Source organism: Pelophylax lessonae, assembly GCF_965119305.1.
Source record: "Pelophylax lessonae genome assembly, chromosome: 2".
In the NCBI taxonomy this organism is placed as follows: domain Eukaryota; kingdom Metazoa; phylum Chordata; class Amphibia; order Anura; family Ranidae; genus Pelophylax; species Pelophylax lessonae.
The window spans coordinates 665,106,800-665,129,728 of NC_138769.1; the positions used below are offsets into that span (position 1 = coordinate 665,106,800).

Genomic DNA, 22,929 nt, shown 5'->3' on the forward strand with positions numbered 1-22,929 from the left:
AAATCCTCCACAGGCAGATCATGCAAGGATAAAGAAGGGAATCCAATAGTGCAGTATGTCCAACAAATAATATTTTTATTGATAAAGACAGGTACTCGCATAAGAGTTAGATGAAAACAGCATGTAGGAACAAAGGTGGCCGCGGCGATAGCGTGCTTGCGTCATGCGTGACTGACGCGGTTCGTCATCGTAGACATTGTCAAAGGCGTGCCACTTCCGGTCTGCCCACTGTGTATTTAGGTCGCTACTTTTACGTTAAATATCGGAGTTATGGCAGCACAGATGCCATAACCCGGTATTTCTCTCTCGTTCATTAACGAACACAGCCCCTGATCTTCCTAACCATTGGGTTATACTGCCCCCTACAGGAGTAGGACACTAGGCAGAAAAAAAGACTGACTACGCCTATGGACAGTCCCAGGAGGTATACTCCCACCCTCTGTTATAGGTACTCAGTTTTTTTTCTGCCTAGTAAGAAGAAAGGACGTAGTTCTTTGCTGGGATCTTTGGTCCTGGTCCTTTGGTTATTTTATTCAAATATTATCTTTTTTTATTTAGGAATTTGTCAGATTATACATAACATTTCTGGTATCATATACATTTCCATCTTAATATATAATTTAACATCTCATCTTACTATTTCCTTAAATTCCCTTTTTTTCTTCCTTCCTTTCCCTTCCCTCCCCTTATCAAACCAAACCAAACAAACCCAAAAAAAAAAAAAAAAAAAAAGGATTTTTAAATTATAATTTTGCGGTCAGAGATGGGGGAGTCACCTCTCTCTCCCTATCTTACTTTTCCCTTATTTTATTTTGCTATATATTGTTTCCCTTCTTCCGAGCATATAAAGTGATTCCACAGTTCCCACGTTTTCCTATACTTTTCTTGCCTGTTTTGTGCCGTAGCGATTAATTCTTCCAATCTCCTATTATCTTCTACCCTATGTATCCAGTCGGATACCGAAGGTGATTGTGATTTTTTTTCCAGAATTCTGGAATGCATGCCTTTGCCGCATTTATCAAGTGGGGAATTATCGATCTTTTATATTTATTTGCTGACATATCCGATTAGTTTAACAAGAAAAAATCGGATTCTCCTCTATTTCATATTCCACGAATTTCTGAACTATAGACTTCACTCCTGCCCAATATGTTTTAATCTTAAAACAGGTCCAGAAGATATGGTATAGTGTGCCTACTTCTTTTCCACATCTCCAACATAAATTAGATTCATTTGGATACCAACTATGTAGTTTCTTGGGCGTTACGTACCATCTCGTTATCAGCTTATAGTTCGTCTCCTGTATTCTGGTACATCTAGATGGCCCAAAGGCAAACCTCAATATCCTCTGGATCTGTTCATTTGTCAAGTCACAGTTCAGATCTATCTCCCACTTTCTCACCCAAGGTAATTCTGGTTGTTGTTCTGGGTTCGTCAGTAGACCATATGCGATTGATAGAGTACGTAATAGATTTCCTGGTTTTACGCAAACTTGCTCAAATCTCGTAAGTGTTCTACCAAAGTCCTCCGGATTCGGTATGGAGACTAGGAAGTGGTGTAATTGAATTGCTTGCCAGAATGGCATGTTATATGGACCATCCCCATCAATCAATCTGGTCACTGAGGGCCACTTTTTTTGTATTAAGAATGATGAGGCCTGTTCCTGTTCTTTTTCCCTTAATATTGTAAACTGTCTATTATCTAGTCCCGGAAGGAACTGGGGGTTACCTAATATTGGAAATAAAGGGGATCTTTCCGTTGTCAATTTGGAGTATATACTTGGTCTCGTACAGATACGTAATGTATTTCCAATTATTAGATGATGTTTTAACTTTCTGGGTATAGCCTGGTAGCACCATATAGCTCTTTTCAGGTTTACCTCTGTTTGTGCCTGTTCCAGCTTTACCCATAATTTAGACTCCGAATGGTGCAACCAGTCTAGGATTCTACTTACGTGTGTAGCTTGGTAATATGCTCTCATATCTGGAAATGCTAAGCCCCCCTTTTTTTTTAGTAAGGTCAGAATTCTCCGTGCTATACGTGATTTTTTGTGAGACCAGATATACTTTACAAATAGGGAAAGTATCGCTTTAAAGAATCTACTTGGTATCATCACTGGTAACGCTCGAAAAAGATATAGGAATTTTGGCAATATGATCATCTTCAGTAAATTACATTTACCGAACCATGACTGCATTCCTCCATTCCATTGTTCTAGGAGTCTCTTTTCCCTGCTATCAGAGGTAAGAAATTGAGATCCTAAACCTGTGTTAATTTCGCCGATATATATGTTCCTAAGTATCTCACTGCCGTTTCATTCCACTTAAAGTTAAAGCTATTTTTCAGTACTTGTGTTTGAACCGGTGGCATCCCCACACCCATTGCCTCTGATTTCCTAAAATTGATTTTTAAATTTGATACGGACCCATATCTTTTAAACTCTTGTATCAGGTTCGGCAGTGAGATGCTTGGATTAGTTAGGGAGAATAACATATCATCCGCATAGGCGGCTATCTTGTATTGCTTTCCCTTTATTCTTACTCCTTCAATGTCTGGGTTTAAACGGACTCTACAGAGGAAATGTTCCAATGTCAACGCATAAAGGAGGGGGGATAACGGACATCCCTGCCTTGTGCCATTTTTTATTGTAAATGGCTCTGATAGTATCCCATTAGCTTTCACCCTAGCTATTGGGTTTGTGTAGACTCTGGTTATCTTGTCTAACATCGAGTTTCCCAACCCGATGTATTTGAGCACGGCAAACAGAAAAGGCCAACTAACCTGGTCGAACGCTTTTTCTGCATCCGCGCTCAACACCACGCAGGGGGTCTTCTCTTCATCTACTATTTGTATCAAGTTAAGTATTCTTGTGGTATTATCTTTTGCTTCTCTTGATGTCATAAAGCCCACCTGGTCTAGATGTATCAATTTTGACAATATTCTGGTTATTTTATTCAAACCTGTTTACAGTCCCCACGAAGGAGGGCAAGTTGCATCCAATCCTGGACCTCAAGGCACTGAACTGCTTTGTGCGGGTACAGAAGTTCAGAATGGAGTCCATTCGCATGGTGGTGGCATTCCTACATCAGGGGGATGTCCTTGCCTCTATCAACACCAAGGATGCTTACCTAAACATTCCAGTATGTGTTGGTCAACAGTGCTTCCTCCACTTTGCCCTTGGAGAGGAACATTATCTGTTTGTGGAGTTACCCTTTGATCTCACCTCCGCTCCTTGGGTGTTTACACAAGTGTTGGCCCCGGTGGCCCCTAGCATTGTTACGTCAGTGGGGGATTGCAGTACTGGGATACCTGGACGACCTTCTTCTGCGAGCGGAGTTATCTGCTGCTCTGGTGGATAACATGGAGATCACTATACGGATTCTAAGGGAGTTTGGCTGGCTTCCGAATTTTCAGAAGTCTGCTCTGGTTCCTTCCACAAAGCTAGAATATCTGGGTCTGAATCTGGACTCGGCTCTAGCCAGAGTGTTCCTTTCTCGGGACAAACTCCAGAAACTGCATGCTGCAATTCATCTTCTGCTGTCCAGCAGATGGTCATCCCTCTGGACTTGCATGCGGGTTCTTGGCCTGATGGTTTCTACCTTCAAGGTGGTTTTGTTTGCACAGTTCCATACGAGGTCCCTGCAAAGGGAGATCTTGGCCAAATGGGACACGTGTCTGCAGTCTCTGGACCATCAGATCCGGCTCAGCCGGGAAACAAAATGGTTCCTGATCTGGTGACTTTGTTCTACGGCACTTCGACAGGGCAAATCCTTTCTCCCCTTGTATTGAACAGTGGTTACCACGGATGCCAGTCTTTCTGGGTGGGGAGACGTCCTAGGCCGGAGCTCTGCTCAGGGTGTCTGGATACAGACCGCTGTGCCTGAATCACTGGATGAATCACCTTCAGGGGTGTCTGTTGTGAATCCAATCAGACAATGCCATGGCCGTGGCTTATGTCAATCGCCAGGGTGGAACATGAAGTGTATTGGCAGCTCTGGAGGTAGCCGGAGTTCTTCGGTGGCAGAACTTTTTGTTCTGGCCCTCTCCACCACACACATTCCAGTGGTGGAAAATTGGCAGGCGGATTATCTCAGTCTGCAGGCATTGGACCAAGGGGATTGATCCCCTCATCCGGAGGTGTTTCATCAGTTGTGTCTCCGGTGGGGCACCCTCGAGGTGGATCTGTTTGCATCTCAGCACAACAGGAAGGTGTACAGGTTTGTGGCACAGTCACGGAATCTGCTAGCAGACGCCACAGACACGCTGGTGGCCCCCTGGGGCCAGTATCGTCTGATTTGCGCTTTCCCTTCTCTCAAACTTCAGCTGAGACTGTTGCATAGGATTGAGGCAGAAGGAATTCCAGTCATTCTAGTGGCCTCAGGTTGGCCTCGCCAGTCTTGGTATGCCGACCTGGTGCGGCTGATCGACGACGCCCCTTGGAGACTACCACTCAGGGAGGATCTGCTGTCCCAAGGGCCAATCTTCCATCTGGCTTTACAATTGCTGGCTTTGACGGCTTGGCTGTTGAAAGCCAGGTGCTGAAGGATAGAGGTTTGTCTGGATCGGTGATTCCCACACTACTGAAGGCTAGGAAGTCTACTTTTAGGAAGATCTACCATCATACATGGAAAGCGTACATTTCATGGTGTGAGTCTCTTGGTTTCCACCCTCGCTCTTTTTCAGTGGCTCGGGTCTTAACCTTCCTTCAATGGGGGGGTTGAGCAGAAGTTGACCTTGAGTACCATTAAGGGTCAGGTGTCAGCCTTTGCTGTCTTCTTTTAATGACCCTTGGTCAAACACTCCTTTGTGCAAACTTTTATTCAGAGGGTTCGACATTTGACTTCACCAGTGCGGTCCCCACTACCACCTTGGGATCTCAACTTGGTGCTTTCAGCTCTACAGAAGCCTCCCTTTGAAAATATTCTGGAGATCCCCCTCCTTACGCTATCCCAGAAGGTGGCCTTCTTGGTGGCTATCACATCTGTGTGCAGGGTGTTGGAGTTGGCAGCGTTGTCTTGTCTTTTTTGGTGATCCACAAAGATAAGGTGGTTCTTCACCCCTGTCCGTTGTTCCTTCCAAAGGTTGTCTCTGATTTCCATCTGAATAAGGACATTGTGTTGCCTTCAATGTGTCCCAGGCCAAAACATCCTAAGGAAATTGCGTTGCATTCCCTGGATGTGGTCTGGGCTATTCGGGTGTACCTTACTCACTATTTGTGCTTACGGATGTGCCTCAAAAAGGACTAGCCGCTTCTTCTGCAACCATTTCTAGATGGATCAGACAGACGGTGACAGGCCTATTCAATTAAGGGTCAGGCTCCTCCTTTCCCTACGCAGGCGCTCAGTGCTTCTTTTGCCTTTCGTCATCAGGCATCAGTAACGCAGGTGTGCAAGGTGGTTACTTGGTAGTCGGTGCACACTTTTACCAAATTTTATAAAGTGGATATGTTGGCATCTGCGGATGCCTCTTTTGGCCGCAAGGTTTTGCAGGCTGCTGTCTAGGGGACTTATTCCCTCTTTGGGGGTGTACGTTTTTTCAGGTGGGCTCCAGTTGTTTTTGTTCAGCTCCTGCTACCTGGTTGGCTACGGTTTAGCTTTGGGAATTTTGACACTGCTTTGGAACGTCCCAATGGTCAAGAAGATCAGAAGCTGTGTACGTCAATGAACGAACGAAAAAATTGGATGTTTGACTTATCGTGAAATCCATTTCAGTGATGTTCATTGACGGACACAGCACCCACTCCTCTATAGAGTTGTATTACTTCTGACACTGGCACACTTTTGCCTAGTGTCCTACTCCTGTAGGGGGCAGTATAACTCAATGTTTAAGAAGATCAGGAGCTGTGGCTGTCAATGAACATCAGAGAAAGGGATTTTACGGTAAGTCAGTAATCCCACTTTTGCGAAGGGGTCAAATACTTTTTTCACTCAATAAAATGCAAATCAATTTATAACTTTTTTGAATGCTTTTCTCCTGCATATTTTTGTTATTCTGTCTCACTGTTAAAATAAATCTACCATTAAAATTATAGACTGATAATTTCTTTGTCAGTGGGCAAATGCAAAAAATCAGCAGGGGATCAATTACATTTTTCCCCTCACTGTATTAAAGAATAAGTCCACTTTCAGACCAAATGCACTTATTTTTTTTTGCCCCTGTGCCCTGAACTTAACAGTCCCACACGCACAGATCGATACCAAGCTATGTTAACTGCCCAGAGCCTTCCGGAATTGTTTACATCCTGTGCTACCGGAGGTAGACTTGCAGTTTGGGATGTAAGCAGTCCCTTAAGGCCAAGGCTTTGGATCTAGGTAAGTATGGAGGGTGAGTGTGGGACACTTTAGGTCAGGGCACGGGCAAAAAGAATAAGTGCATTTGGCCTAAAAATACACTTATTTTTTAATGAATGCAGATATATATTATGTATCTCTTTATCTGATTTGAGTTCAACTTGAAGCAACCTTCATTGTAAAATACTTTTCCTGCTATTCCTTGAATGGTTCTGGCACTTCCCTGTAGGTTGTAAAAGATTATCCTAGTGATGTATTAGATCACCCAGCGTCTCAGCTCTTGTAGGCAGCTCTCTTTATGCTGTATGTTTTATCTTCCATGACACAGTGGCTTTTCACACCTAATGCATCACTGCGGTGGCAGCGGCCTGCCCGTGTTTGTCCCCACAGTCCATAAAGCACACACAGGCCTGGAAGCACGAGCTACAGGGATGATTGGGTTCAGAGGTAGAGGCAAAGGAAGGAGAATCTGAATTAACTTTTCCTTCCAAACTCTGTATTAATATGAACAGCTCATTTTAATGTTCACTTTCTTTGAGGGCATTTTCATTTAAGTTTCCTCTCATGGGAAATAGGCTCATCAGCATGACTGGAATGTAGAGATTCTGATGCATGCAATATTAAGGATATAATATATAGTGAATCATTAGAGAAATGTGTCATGCTAAGCTAGAGATATTATTTGGGGATATTACCACCATATTTTTTCTTACTACTCAGTTGATATCTGGCTTCACTGGGTTTCTACGCTCTGTCATTTCATGCTAAAATGGTAGTGCATTGATTGGCACCATTCAATGAAGGAAGACTTTGTGATCCGCACATTAAACAATCCCTTTGTTCTGCTATATGAAGCATAGACAATCATTTAACTACTGTTCTGGGAACCCAGAAGCATAGGGCCCAGTCTAAGGTTGGAAGTTGCAAGTGAGAGGGTCAGCAGCCTTTTCTTCATTAAGGCTCCATTCACACCTGAGCGTATAATTTTTAGGCGGTTTTTCAGGCTTTTTTGCAGATGTTTGGAGGCAGACATTGACATCTAACAAAAACGCTTGTAATCTGCCAAAAAAGAAGCTCATGTACTTTTGTGAGCTTCAGGCGTTTTGCTTCAGGCTTCAAAACGCTCATATGTGAACAGGGGCCATTGAAATGAATGGGATTTTGCATTTTGAGACTTCAGAGATAAGCGTTTTATGAGCTGAAAACCGCTCAGGTAGGTGTGAATAGGGCCTAAATGCCAATTGACAAGCATAAACAGTCATCATGCAAGCGAACAATAGAGTGCCATAGCTGTATAGTTTGTTTTACATTTTTGCACTCCTAGGTATACTGCTAATGGCAAGTTATAATCTCCGATAATTTTGTAGATCGGTCCTTATCAATCTTTCACTGAAATTGGCTTTGCATGCCAGGCTTGGCACCAATGCCATAGGTTGCTGACAGTATGAACAATAGGGGTTGCTGAAGAAGTACACTTGAGTAACTCCTTTGTTCACACTGTTATTATTGCTTTATGTCCTGCTAGATCTTGAAACTTGAGTGTCAGATCTCCCTGCCACTAACTTGCACCAATCTGGGGGCGTGGCCTGATGGCAGACCAAGCAGGACACTAAATCTTAGGCTCTGAATTCCCTCTTCCCATCCTGCTGTCCATCCTGTTCTGTTTCCCTCCTGGATCACACCACTAGATTCCTCAACATCCCGTTCTTCCACTGAGCTTGCAGCATGGTGAAGATCGAACAGCATAAACCGCCTGCAGCGGCTGGAACCCTGAACAAGTTCCTCACTGAAAATGGGGCCAGCGACCTCGTTTCTTCCTCAGCTACAGCAGCCTCATTTCCCCTACTGAATACACAGGAGGGTTTCTTTCAGTCCATGGCTCTTGGACTTCCTGACTCCCCTCAGGACCCTGTACCCTATGGACCCTGTACCCTATAGAGGAGCTCATTCCTGATACAGCAGAACCAGGTGAAACTGCAATTCCCCCTGCTGAACCCACTTTGGCACAGATCATGTCTGCCATACAAGACTGTAAAGCTACACTGACGGCACCAATAGAGAACATACATATTAACTTTCCACTATTGAAGCATGATGTTCAGAATCTGTGTGATGATCGTACTGGAGACACTGAGGACTGCATAAGTAATGTAGAAGACACCCTTACGCCCCTCACTACTACCATGTGGGAAACCTCCAGTGAGTTAATGGCACTCCGAGCTAAAGTGGACGATCTTGAAAATAGGTCCCGCTAAAATAACTAGCGCTTTGTGGGTTTCCCTGAAAAATCTGAGGGGACCAACCCAGAGCAATTCCTACTGGCTTGGCTGAAAGGAACCCTGGGCCAAGATGTCATCCATGCCTCCTTTACCATTGAGCGGGCGCACCGCACTCCTCCTCGCCCTCCCCCTGTGGGCACTCAACTGCAACCCTTAATTCCTTGCATTCTTAATTTTCAAGACAAAGTAGCTATTCTACGTGCTGCACGACTGAAAGGCGAGCTACACTACAACAACCAGATCGTTCACATATTCCCGGATTTTTCTGCTGAAGTGCAGGAACAGCACGCCTTTTACCTCCATTAAGGCCAGACTGCGAGCTCAAGAAATCCAATATTCCATGCTATATCCAGCAAAAATTTGTTATCCATGCAAGCAAGTCTCATTTCTTCATCTCACCTGCTGATGCCTCCTCCTGGCTGAATGAAACCTTTAGTGGCTCACAACACCCTCGCAGACGTTGAATGATGATGATCCTGCTGTTACTGTCTTATGCGCTGTTTTGAATTTTCATCAGTTCTAGTTTACCTGTAGGATAATTTTACCTCCCCAGATGTTCTTCTAAACTCATCCTGCACACTCTCTTTACCTCGCTGGAGGACAATCCTCTTACTGAATGCACTGTTAACCCTTCTCTCATTGCTACTCTGCTCATGCTCCTTACTCTGGTTACCGACCCACATGAGGAACCAGACTACACTCTATCCTTAATTATCTAAAGAGTGTTGCATTTCACACTATCTCCGAAGAGGGTGACACCCGATGTTCCGTCCTTCATCCCTGTTATAATCCCCTACCTGTATGTAATGTCCGCATCACGGGGTTTGTTGACTATTCTTCCCTGTTTGGGATAGAAGCGCTCTATAATTGGGATACCAATGTGTTATTATTTTTTTTCTCTTTTGTTGTTTTTCATTATTATTGTTTATTAATTGTCCATGCCTCCCTTGTGTCTCAATTACCATACTCACTCTGTCATGCTGGCTGAGGACTGTTGGACACCCTATGGAGTGTCCTGCACTCGCTAATACTCTTCTGTTTTCTCAATATGGCTAGTCATTTAAAGATTCTTTTATGGAATGTTAGAAGTTTGGGTTCACCCCGCAAACGGTCCCTGGTCTTCTTTTCTTAAGAAACACAAACCCCAAATAATCTGTCTGCAGGAGACTCCTTTATTGCCCCCTAAACACCTTGCCTTGAAAAAAAGCTTGGATTTCACGCTCCTTCCACGCTTTTCACACCTCCTACTGTAGAGGAGTCTCCATATTATTAGCCAAATCCCTCCCGACTGAGATCATCCAAGTCCAAACTGACCCAGAGGGTCATTTTGTCCTTCTATCACTACACATTGGCCGATCCTTCTTAAACTTAGTCAATCTTTACATACCTCCACCCTTTTCAGCTGAAATTCTGACTAAGGTTGCCTCGTTCACTCTTGATATCCCTAAAGGCCCAGTGATGTACATTGGTGATTTCAATGCAGTAATTGTTCCTGCTTTAGATCATTTGCGGGGGAGGGAAAACCTTTCAATCTCTTTTGGACTGGATACAAGTATTTAATCTCATGGATTTATGGAGATGGAGGCATACAGATGCTAGACAATTTACTTGCCACTCAGACTCCTTTTGCACCATGTCCCGTATCGATATGGCTTTTGCCACCCCCTTCACTCTCCCTCTCATATAGAGTGCCAATATCATGCCCTGTGGGGTATCTGATCACGCACCACTTATGGTGGAGATGGATATCCTTCCCCCTTCTTGCCCACCCCTCTGGCGTTTTAAACCCGCAATGGTTAGATGATCAAATAGTCCTTAATGCATGCATGAGGGGCATAACAGGTTGGACTTGTAATCTTTACTCCATTTACTCTTATACAGAATGGGAGGTATTTAAACCCTCAATGTGTGACACATTCATGTCCATTACTGGGGTGCTTAGAAAGAATACTACATTTTGCACTGAGGAATTTGAATCTACCATGCTGAAAGCTATCATACCACTCCCACTCCCCATACACATGCCACTTGGTTACATGCCCGTAGAAGTTATGAACTTTTCCTCTTAGATCCTACACAGAAATGCATGCTATACACTTCTCCAAAAATATTTGAGCATGGAAATAAGGCAGGTCAATTGCTGGCCTAACTGGCATGTCCGGATTACTCTCCTACCTCGATGCTGAGAATCCGTACATCCCCAGATAACATTGTTGACACTCCCCAAGCTATTCTGGATGCCTTCATGTACTTTTATACCAAGCTATATTTGACAAACGCACTGTACGATGACAAATTATTATTTGCATATTTAGATCATATTCCTCTTCCTTCCTCAGGAATGAGTTGAAAGCTCCTCTCACCAAAGAGTAGATTGAGCTGGCTATCATGCAAATGCCACAACACAAAACCCCTGGCCCAGATGGATTCCCTGCAGAATGTTATAATACATTTTAACATCTGTGGAGTCCCTACCTTCTGCATGCCTTTGATGTGGCTCTGGAGGCAGGAATTCTTCCTCCTTCCATGAGAGAGGCTCTGATCATCCTCATTCTTAAGCCGTGCAAGGATCCTCTAGAGTGTGACTCCTATAGACCCATTTTGTTAAATAATGTAGATGCGAAAATATTGGCGAAGGTGCTTGCCAATCGACTAAATAGAAAAGCTCCTTCTCTCCTCTCTATGGATTTGGTCTTTAGATGATCGCCTGGATATGGCTCCTGTACACTAAACCGGTGGCCAGGGTTCAAGTTAATACCTCGGTTTCCCCAACATTCTCCATTTCTAGAGGGACACAGCAGGGACACCCCCTGTCTCCACTCCTTTTCGCATTGGCCATTGAACCATTAGCTATTCGTATCCACTCGTCATGTAGTATACAAGGCCTCATTATTGGCACTATAGAAGGGCTAATTTTGTTATATGCTGATGATACCCTCATATACCTGGCTGACCCTTCTGAGTCCTTGTACAACCTTTTACAGGAGATGAAGAATTTTGGTGGATTCTCAGATTCCAGATCAACTGGTCCAAGTTCAGTCTTTTTCCCCTAGATCCAGGGGCAGAGCAGGTGATTCATGGGAGTTCTCAACTCCAGGTGGTCCACTCCTTTCACTATTTGGGTGTGATGGTACAGTTACCTTTACACTCTTATGTGACTAATAATCTTTGTCCTCTTATTACACAGCTGCAATACTGCACAATCCAGTGGATGAATCTCCCATTAGACCTCATGGGTAGAGTCAGTTGAAATAAAAATTATCGTTCTCCCAAAACTCCAATTTGGAATGGCTAATGCCCCCTGTAAGATCCCTAAAACTATATTTAGGAGAATTGGTTATCTCTGCACAAGTTTCCTTTGGAACCAATGTGCTCCAAAAATTCTGAAATTGCCCTCTCATTTAGCTGGCTTAGCTTTCCCAAATTTCTATCTTTACTATTTGTCATCTCAGCTGGTGGTTGTACATGACTGGTTACATCCCTCTCCACATATTGCCTGCACTACCACTGAAACCGCTATAGCCTCCTCACTTGAGACTTTACACAATATCATATATCGTAGGCAACCCCTAGCTGGTCCGGGAACAACAATGCTGCAAACTAGGCGGTCTCTTTTCATAACAGCAGTGACCCATTTTTCCAAAGATACATGGGCCTCCTCTCCCAACAATCCGCTTTGGAATAATATCACACTGAAAGATTTATTAACAATCACTCACCCACACTTTTGGATTGTCAAGGATGTTAAATACCTTTGCCACTTATGTACGGAACAAGGCCTTAAGTCCTTTATTCAACTACAAAAAAAAATGTAGTCTTCCCCCCTCGTCTCTGTTTTTTTATTTTCAACTTCACCATGCTCTAAGAGCACAATTTGGCTCACTCTCTCTTCCATTACAGATGGCCCCCCTAGAGAAGTTATTTAGGAACACAGATACCACCAAACTGATATCCCAATATTACTCTGCATTGCTAGCTGATTTTAACCTTAGGTTTGTAGTACTACTTTAGACATGTGGGGCTACTTTAGACATCCAGTTTACTGATGATGATTGGGCCGAATTTGCAGATACTTACAAAAGCTCATTCATAGCCTCTGGAGATAATTATTCAGATTAAAATATTTCATCACAGCCATCTCACTCCCTATCGAATGTGTAAGATGGGATTAAGATCTGCTTCGGTGTGCTTTAGAGGTTGTGGTGCTGAGGTTGACTTTATTCATTGCTTTTGGTCCTACCCATTGTTTTTTTCTTTCTGGTCCACAGTTGATACCGTTCTATCCACCGTTCTGGGTGTTCCTAAGGAGAAGCTGGAAGGAGACCTTGGGGCCCATGATAACCTCCTGGCTCCAATTGAATAACAATAGCCTATCTCTCTATAAACTCACTTTTGAAATGCGATATTGATCTCTTCTTTTTGACAAAATATGGAATAGATGGGTGTCCAGCCCTCTCACCTTGACATCTTCGGGCTCAGGAAACTTGTCTATATTACTGCTAATATTTACCTCTCTGACTAAATGATCTGCTGTATGCTGCTGTAGCTCTACTAAATGTTAGATTACTATAAATGTATTCCCTTCTATGTATAATTTGTACATGATACTAAGGAGGCATTGTTGGGTTTTGGTTGCGATTGCAACCGTTAATGTTAATGTCTATTGTTTATGCAAAACCTTAATAGATATATCTTTAAAAGAAAAAAAAAAACTTGCACCAACTTAAGGCTGGATCCTGAGGCTCTGGGGTCTCATACCTCAGAAGCCTGAATCAAAAGTGGGAAGCTTGTACAAAGCATTGAAAGGAGCTGCAACTGTCCGTTGTTGTGGGTTTACATGTGGTAAGGGTCAGTTAATTGTCCTTGCATGTGTCTATGTCCAAGGCCGATAATCTGCCCTATCCACAGGTAAGCACTGGCTATACAACATGATTACATGCAAACAACGACGGACGGCTGCAGCTCCTGTCAGCCTGTTGTTGCTTTGCACAGGCATCGCAGCCACAGCTGTTTTGAAACACCTGTGATTCTGGCAGCAAGAATCCGCTGCCAAATTTATTGTGAAGGAGGCATTGCGATGTATGTATAGATAAAACTAGCTATTATGGGAGAACATTTAACCACAATACTGATTGATCCACATGATTGAGGGTATAATCATTAAATGATGAATAAACCCTTTGTTTCTTTATGTATTGCATGCAAATGCATAGATTGTATCTAAGCTCATTATCTGCCTTATAAAAATGTTGTGAATCTTGTTATATTTGGCTTTTAATTTAGAAATAGGTTGAAGAAATAACAGTAGTGCTTTGTTTAGAGGCAGATTACATATAATTTTATTCCTGTTTATAATATTGAATATCTGTGTGTTGCAGGTAGAAACACATGTTGATAAGGAGCGGGTTCGCTATTTTCATGATGATGACAACCAGAGTCTGCATGATCTGGTGAAGAGAGAAAAGATGGGAACAGCTGAAGACCAGAATAAACTCTTTATGAGGATGGCTTCAAAGGTAATGTCAAGCACCATTTGCAATGTCCTTCATAATATATAGGATATTCTTATCATTCAGGAGTCATATAGGGCTATCAGTTAGCAAAGCACTTTACAAAATGGAGGGAGAAAGTAGAGTTACAATACCATTCAATATAGGAGGGATCAGAGGGCCCTGCCCATTAGAGCTTACAATCTTAAAGGAAGGGTCAAGTGATACAAAAGATAATAACTATGGGTGATAAGCCGATAGTGAAAGTAAAGGTGGAATTTATTAGTAGCTTTGAGGTGTCGGTTTAGAAGGAGCATATTTTGGAGATGTTATGGAGGTAGAGTGGGCAAGATTTGGACAGTGATTGGATGTGGTGCTTAAAGGGGAGTTTAGAAGGGCACAGGAAAATAAATATTATGAGTTCAGTTTTGGATAGATTGAGTTTTAGAAAGTGTTGTGACATCCAAATTGACATGTTTGTTAGTAAATTAGTGATGCACAAGGAGGCTGAGGGGGTAGTAAGATAGATTTGGGTATCCTCAGCATAGATTTAGATTCAATCTCAGAATACTTTATTAATCCCAAAGGAAAATTATTAAGGTACAATTACATAAAACAAAGACAAAAACTCAATAAAATGAACAATAACGGCAATTAATACCAAATAAAACTAAATTAATACTGGACTCTAATAAACCATACAATCCAATAAAAAAAAACATGGAATAAATGAGACTGATTGAAAAAACAGAAAATCAAACTAACAAAATACAACTATTAGTGAAGGGGTAGTAATATATGAAACATAAATTACAAAAGTGCGCTAAACAAATTAAGAAGAACACAAATGTTCATGTGAAATGTCTGCTTGGTCAGCAGTGGGTGCACAACCTGTGTAACCAAAAGACAATAAAAGATAAGAAAATATATGAAAATATATAAAGTCTTTCAGTCCAAAAAAGGTGAAGGTTAGGGAGTGATGGGAGGTGGGTGGGGCCTCTTCCCAGACTGTGATCCAAAGTGAATAAAAGTAATCTCAGATGCACTGTGAACACCCAGTGATAGGAGTGGACTCTTACCACAATGTGGAGAGATGTGAGTATATACTGTATTTGTCCGGAGGTCCAAACTTCTCAAATAGATGATACGATTCTCAGGAGAATAGATCAGCTAGCTGCTTCCAGATTGAGAGGATCTATAGGCTTCCAAGCAGGGGGATAGTGCCAAAAGATCGTGCCCAAAAAAGAAGAGGGGACTATAGTGCATTACCTTCAGTTTATTAGCAAAAGCAGGTGAAATGACACTTACAATTTCCAGATGAAAAAACAGCGTGTACAGGATAGTCCCGGACGTCTGCAGTACGGTCCGAGACTGGTGACAACACGGCTAGCTCCCCCCGACGCGTTTCCACTGATGAGTCGGCTTCTGGGACTGGAGCTGTAGCCGTGCTGTCTACATCTCTCGTAAATAGTTTGGCTGGTGGAGACTTCCGGTGCGGCCGCGGCGGGGACCCGGAAGTGTAATGACGTACTTCCGGTCACGGGGTCAACCAATCAAAATGGATCAACCCGAGGACCCGGAAATATTATGACTGTATATATTTAGATAAAGCACAAACTATAAAAGAATTAAAAGAGTATAATTATACTCTTTTAATTCTTTTATAGTTTGTGCTTTATCTAAATATATACAGTTTTTGCCTTTTAATAAAATAAAATATTTCTTTAAGAGCCTAATTAAGAAGGCAAGATATGGCTACATCGCTTGCCTCCGCTTTGGAAAAGACACTTTGAGCATCGCAAGATTGCAAAAGTTTGCTCTTTCCATATCCCGGTGTCACTGACAAGATATCTTGTTTACATTTGCTGCTATTGGCCAGGGAGAACACCGGAAGGACGTCATAATATTTCCGGGTCCTCGGGTTGATCCATTTTGATTGGTTGACCCCGTGACCGGAAGTACGTCATTACACTTCCGGGTCCCCGCCGCGGCCGCACCGGAAGTCTCCACCAGCCAAACTATTTACGAGAGATGTAGACAGCACGGCTACAGCTCCAGTCCCAGAAGCCGACTCATCAGTGGAAACGCGTCGGGGGGAGCTAGCCGTGTTGTCACCAGTCTCGGACCGTACTGCAGACGTCCGGGACTATCCTGTACACGCTGTTTTTTCATCTGGAAATTGTAAGTGTCATTTCACCTGCTTTTGCTAATAAACTGAAGGTAATGCACTATAGTCCCCTCTTCTTTTTTGGGCACGATCTTTTGGCACTATCCCCCTGCTTGGAAGCCTATAGATCCTCTCAATCTGGAAGCAGCTAGCTGATCTATTCTCCTGAGAATCGTATCATCTATTTGAGAAGTTTGGACCTCCGGACAAATACAGTATATACTCACATCTCTCCACATTGTGGTAAGAGTCCACTCCTATCACTGGGTGTTCACAGTGCATCTGAGATTACTTTTATTCACTTTGGATCACAGTCTGGGAAGAGGCCCCACCCACCTCCCATCACTCCCTAACCTTCACCTTTTTTGGACTGAAAGACTTTATATATTTTCATATATTTTCTTATCTTTTATTGTCTTTTGGTTACACAGGTTGTGCACCCACTGCTGACCAAGCAGACATTTCACATGAACATTTGTGTTCTTCTTAATTTGTTTAGCGCACTTTTGTAATTTATGTTTCATATATTACTACCCCTTCACTATCAATTTACTTTACAGTGCTGCTTTCACCTTTTTTTATCCTGTCACTAGGTTCGCGCACCTATTTTTCCTCATTTACAACTACCCTACACGTTCACAGGTAGCTGCGTTCCTTTCCGGGAATGGATATTTTTGAATACCACAGTTCCTGCAAACTAGCAGTGGATGATGTGTTCATTAGGACCAAACCAGAATCCACTGATCTCAGGGGAATATTCATGCGACTCAAAAATGTAATGGTGGCAGAGTTACATGCCGCATGGGATATAATCTTCCTTGAGAGATATATAGAAGAAAAAATGGTTCCCCGGAGCCTCAGGTGGAACATTAACCCCGACCAGGGGGATTTGGAACTTCTAGAGTGGAGTCAGTTCTTCAATGGTGCAGGCATTAGCCTGCTAAGTTTCCTCGTTGATAGAAAGAGAAGGAAAACTCTTAGACTTAATAAGGAGATTTTAGAAATTAAGGAGAAACTGACACCATTCAAAGAAGAAGAGGCTTATAAGATGTATACACAAGAATTAAAAGAGATCCTCGCCATGGAGGAGGAGGAACAGAAAAGAAAGAAAAGAAAAAAGTACTTTCGTGATGTGGATGACTATAAGTCTACCCAGGTGTTTAAGTGGCAATTGAACGCTGGGGAGACACCTAGTTTAGCCACTAGTGCTTTATCCAATGTTGAAGGTGATACTCCAAAATCTGGAGAAACACAAGAAAATCTACATTCCATCAGCCGGAAACTCCCCCTTGCGGGAGATCCGGTACCTTCTACGTCTGGAGTTCAACATTCCAAATTTAAACCTTTAAAGGAGAAACCCCTTTCCCAATCTACTAAAGCGAAAGGGAAAAGTGGTAAAGGGAACACCCGTCCTCAGACTAAAAATCTAAGATGGGAGGAGGAAGGTTCTAGATCTGCTTCTAGACAACGGACCTCACCCTCCCCTAAATCTAGAAAACTTTCTCTAGATTATGAAGGTAACTATCTTGGACCTTCTTATCAAGATCCAAGACATTTAGTGTCCAATAATAGATATGAATCTTTACAAGAGGACACAGATGAGAGTGAAGATGATGAATATGAACACCAATATAATCATCATAACAATACCCCCATCAGTCAAAAACCGAGGGGTTTTTTAGGGAAGGGCCACAACAAAGGCAAAAGAAAAAAACAAGGGGGTGCAGGGGAGGTGACTCCAGGAAAAAGGAAAAGATGAAAGGGCAGGGCATCTTCAACCTGAGTGGAGTCACACTAACAGACTCAGAACAACGCACCCTGGATAAAGGCTTAAAATATGCACCAAAGAAAGGCATTAACAAATTTGACACATTTATAGATGTGCACAAATTTGTTAGAAAGTTAAATGTAAAAAGGCACTTTTTGTCAAATGCCAAGGAAAGAAACTACACCAGTTACCAAGTTTCTCCATATACTCATACTACCTTAAAAAATGCCTCACTGTTTAATCCCCAAGGTGTGAAAAGTAGCAACATCACGGTGTTTAAGGATTTGGTTTTAAAAGACCTTGATGAAGCTAAATTTTCTCACCACCCCCAGAAAGATCTGATGACAGGAGTCAAGTCATTATGTGAGCGTAAAGATCTAATTATACGCCCAGCTGACAAGGGAGGTGGAGTTGTGCTGCTTAAGAAAGATGACTACATAGAGGAGATGGACCGTTTGTTGTCTGATAGCGACACATATCGGATTCTTCCGAACGACCCAACCTATTCATATAAGAAAAAACTTGAACGTTTAGTCTTGAGAGGTTATGAAGAGGGCATTCTCAATGAAAAGGAGAAAGAACATCTAGTTCCCTTAGCCCCAAGAATTCCACTTATCTATTATTTACCCAAGGTCCACAAAAGTTTATTAAAACCCCCTGGACGACCAATAATAAGTGGTATAGATTCAGTCACCTCACGTATAGGGAAATACGTCGACCATTTCCTCCAACCCTTAGTGCAGCAAACCCCAGCGTTCCTCAAAGATACATCCCAGTGTATCCAGGAACTTACCAGTTTGGAGGTAGATGGTGACATATTGATGGTGACAGCGGACGTTTCATCCCTGTACACCATCATACCTCACCAGATGGGATACGAAGCTGTCAGCACCTTCCTTGATAACAACTATGATCTCCCAGTCAGACAAAAAGTGTTCATTCTGGAATTATTACAATTCGGAATGGAACACAATTATTTCTACTATGGCGGGAACTTCTATCTGCAACAGACTGGCGTGGCAATGGGAGCTAAATTTGCTCCCAGCCTAGCCAATTTATTCATGGCACTATGGGAGGATCGCAACATCTATGAGAACAGAGAATCTAATATCTTCCTTTGGAGAAGATATATAGATGATGTCTTACTGCTGTGGAAAGGTGACATCTCTTCCCTTAAACTTTTTATGGACCGACTGAACTGTAATGATTGGGGTATTCGCCTCACCTACCAGTTCAGTGAGGTTTCCATCAACTTCCTAGATCTCATCATCTATAGGATAGGATGTAAGTTCGGCACTAAGACATTCTTTAAACCCACCGATAAAAACGGGTTTATCCCCCTTGATAGCTGCCATCATCCCAATTGGCTAACCTCGGTTCCCACCAGTCAGTTTAGGAGGATCCGCCGTAACTGTACGGACCCCCATGACTTTGAGGTACAGAGTAACATACTGAAGGATAGATTCCTGGAAAAGGGATTTAAGAAAGAAACTTTGGAACAAAATATCCTTCAAGTTAAAGATCTACTACAAGAAGAACTGGTGGTTCCCAAACCCAAACAAAAAGGGGCCTTTTCCAAATTTGAATATGCCTTTATCACCTCCTTTTCTACTGGATATAGATGGGTTAATCGTACTTTCCGGAAGTATTGGCATATTCTCAGGGGAGACAAAATATTGGGACCCAATCTTCCCGAAAGACCTCCCATCATTTACAAGAGGGCCAGGAACTTAAAAGACCTGATTGCCCCTACTCCAGTCGAAAAGCCTGCTATCCCTAAAATGTTTTCTAATCTAAAAGGTTTTTTCCCTTGTAAGAAATGCCGTGTATGCAAAGAGTTAAAAACCCAAAGAACGAAAACTTTTTACTCGACTGTAACCAAGAAGGAATATGATATCCAAAACTTCGTCACTTGCCACAGTAAAGGAGCTGTATATCTCCTAACATGTGGATGTGGTTTGCAATACGTTGGGAGAACCATCAGGACTCCAAGTATTAGAATCGGGGAGCACCTCACCAACATATCAACTGGCTTCCCTGGACATAGTCTCTCAGCTCATCACGACAAATGCCATCAACAAAGCTATTCACAATTGAAAGCTGTCGTGATTGAGGGTTACTCCCCCCATTGGAGGGGAAGTGACATGAAGAGAACCATCTCTAGGCGTGAAACGTTTTGGATACATGAATTAAAATGTTACCAGCCCTGGGGTATGAATGTGGAATGGGACATTAATGCCCACATCAATAATGATTAGTCCCCTTATACATATTGGGCATGATAACATTCTTATCCACTGTCTTTCTTCTGGTTACCTTTTTCCTTCCCCGTTCCTTTCTCCTTTAAGATATTTAAACCATAACTAGTGGCGTTTTTGTATATGTCTATAAATTGATGTCTGTGATTTTTGTCACTGGAATTCCAATGTTAGTGATGTATACAAGGGTTGGAGGGTGGAGATTTTCATTGCGACCCATTCCAACCAATTGCCCAAACTTTATGGCTTTTTATATATATTTTTTATTATTTTTAAACTTTTTAATTTTTTAAAATAATTTTAAACATTTGAACCAATGTTTCACATGGTGCCTATATATACTTTTGTGGCCATGTCATTAACTACTCCTTTGAAGTAAATTCCCCAAGGATTATTTAATAATTTTAAAATTATACTCTTTTAATTCTTTTATAGTTTGTGCTTTATCTAAATATATACAGTTTTTGCCTTTTAATAAAATAAAATATTTCTTTAAGAGCCTAATTAAGAAGGCAAGATATGGCTACATCGCTTGCCTCCGCTTTGGAAAAGACACTTTGAGCATCGCAAGATTGCAAAAGTTTGCTCTTTCCATATCCCGGTGTCACTGACAAGATATCTTGTTTACATTTGCTGCTATTGGCCAGGGAGAACACCGGAAGGACGTCATAATATTTCCGGGTCCTCGGGTTGATCCATTTTGATTGGTTGACCCCGTGACCGGAAGTACGTCATTACACTTCCGGGTCCCCGCCGCGGCCGCACCGGAAGTCTCCACCAGCCAAACTATTTACGAGAGATGTAGACAGCACGGCTACAGCTCCAGTCCCAGAAGCCGACTCATCAGTGGAAACGCGTCGGGGGGAGCTAGCCGTGTTGTCACCAGTCTCGGACCGTACTGCAGACGTCCGGGACTATCCTGTACACGCTGTTTTTTCATCTGGAAATTGTAAGTGTCATTTCACCTGCTTTTGCTAATAAACTGAAGGTAATGCACTATAGTCCCCTCTTCTTTTTTGGGCACGATCTTTTGGCACTATCCCCCTGCTTGGAAGCCTATAGATCCTCTCAATCTGGAAGCAGCTAGCTGATCTATTCTCCTGAGAATCGTATCATCTATTTGAGAAGTTTGGACCTCCGGACAAATACAGTATATACTCACATCTCTCCACATTGTGGTAAGAGTCCACTCCTATCACTGGGTGTTCACAGTGCATCTGAGATTACTTTTATTCACTTTGGATCACAGTCTGGGAAGAGGCCCCACCCACCTCCCATCACTCCCTAACCTTCACCTTTTTTGGACTGAAAGACTTTATATATTTTCATATATTTTCTTATCTTTTATTGTCTTTTGGTTACACAGGTTGTGCACCCACTGCTGACCAAGCAGACATTTCACATGAACATTTGTGTTCTTCTTAATTTGTTTAGCGCACTTTTGTAATTTATGTTTCATATATTACTACCCCTTCACTATCAATTTACTTTACAGTGCTGCTTTCACCTTTTTTTATCCTGTCACTAGGTTCGCGCACCTATTTTTCCTCATTTACAACTACCCTACACGTTCACAGGTAGCTGCGTTCCTTTCCGGGAATGGATATTTTTGAATACCACAGTTCCCGCAAACTAGCAGTGGATGATGTGTTCATTAGGACCAAACCAGAATCCACTGATCTCAGGGGAATATTCATGCGACTCAAAAATGTAATGGTGGCAGAGTTACATGCCGCATGGGATATAATCTTCCTTGAGAGATATATAGAAGAAAAAATGGTTCCCCGGAGCCTCAGGTGGAACATTAACCCCGACCAGGGGGATTTGGAACTTCTAGAGTGGAGTCAGTTCTTCAATGGTGCAGGCATTAGCCTGCTAAGTTTCCTCGTTGATAGAAAGAGAAGGAAAACTCTTAGACTTAATAAGGAGATTTTAGAAATTAAGGAGAAACTGACACCATTCAAAGAAGAAGAGGCTTATAAGATGTATACACAAGAATTAAAAGAGATCCTCGCCATGGAGGAGGAGGAACAGAAAAGAAAGAAAAGAAAAAAGTACTTTCGTGATGTGGATGACTATAAGTCTACCCAGGTGTTTAAGTGGCAATTGAACGCTGGGGAGACACCTAGTTTAGCCACTAGTGCTTTATCCAATGTTGAAGGTGATACTCCAAAATCTGGAGAAACACAAGAAAATCTACATTCCATCAGCCGGAAACTCCCCCTTGCGGGAGATCCGGTACCTTCTACGTCTGGAGTTCAACATTCCAAATTTAAACCTTTAAAGGAGAAACCCCTTTCCCAATCTACTAAAGCGAAAGGGAAAAGTGGTAAAGGGAACACCCGTCCTCAGACTAAAAATCTAAGATGGGAGGAGGAAGGTTCTAGATCTGCTTCTAGACAACGGACCTCACCCTCCCCTAAATCTAGAAAACTTTCTCTAGATTATGAAGGTAACTATCTTGGACCTTCTTATCAAGATCCAAGACATTTAGTGTCCAATAATAGATATGAATCTTTACAAGAGGACACAGATGAGAGTGAAGATGATGAATATGAACACCAATATAATCATCATAACAATACCCCCATCAGTCAAAAACCGAGGGGTTTTTTAGGGAAGGGCCACAACAAAGGCAAAAGAAAAAAACAAGGGGGTGCAGGGGAGGTGACTCCAGG

The 22,929-nt window shown here is 42.4% G+C and overlaps 1 protein-coding gene across 1 annotated transcript in view; it reads left to right on the forward strand.

Annotated features, from left to right (window-relative positions):
* CWF19L2 (CWF19 like cell cycle control factor 2) overlaps positions 1-22,929 on the forward strand; it is a 410,652-nt gene that overhangs the window by 234,821 nt on the left and 152,902 nt on the right. The window contains exon 12 of the mRNA XM_082245347.1: positions 13,948-14,085. Coding sequence (XP_082101473.1) covers positions 13,948-14,085 — 138 coding nt within the window. The remainder of the gene's footprint in view (positions 1-13,947; positions 14,086-22,929) is intronic.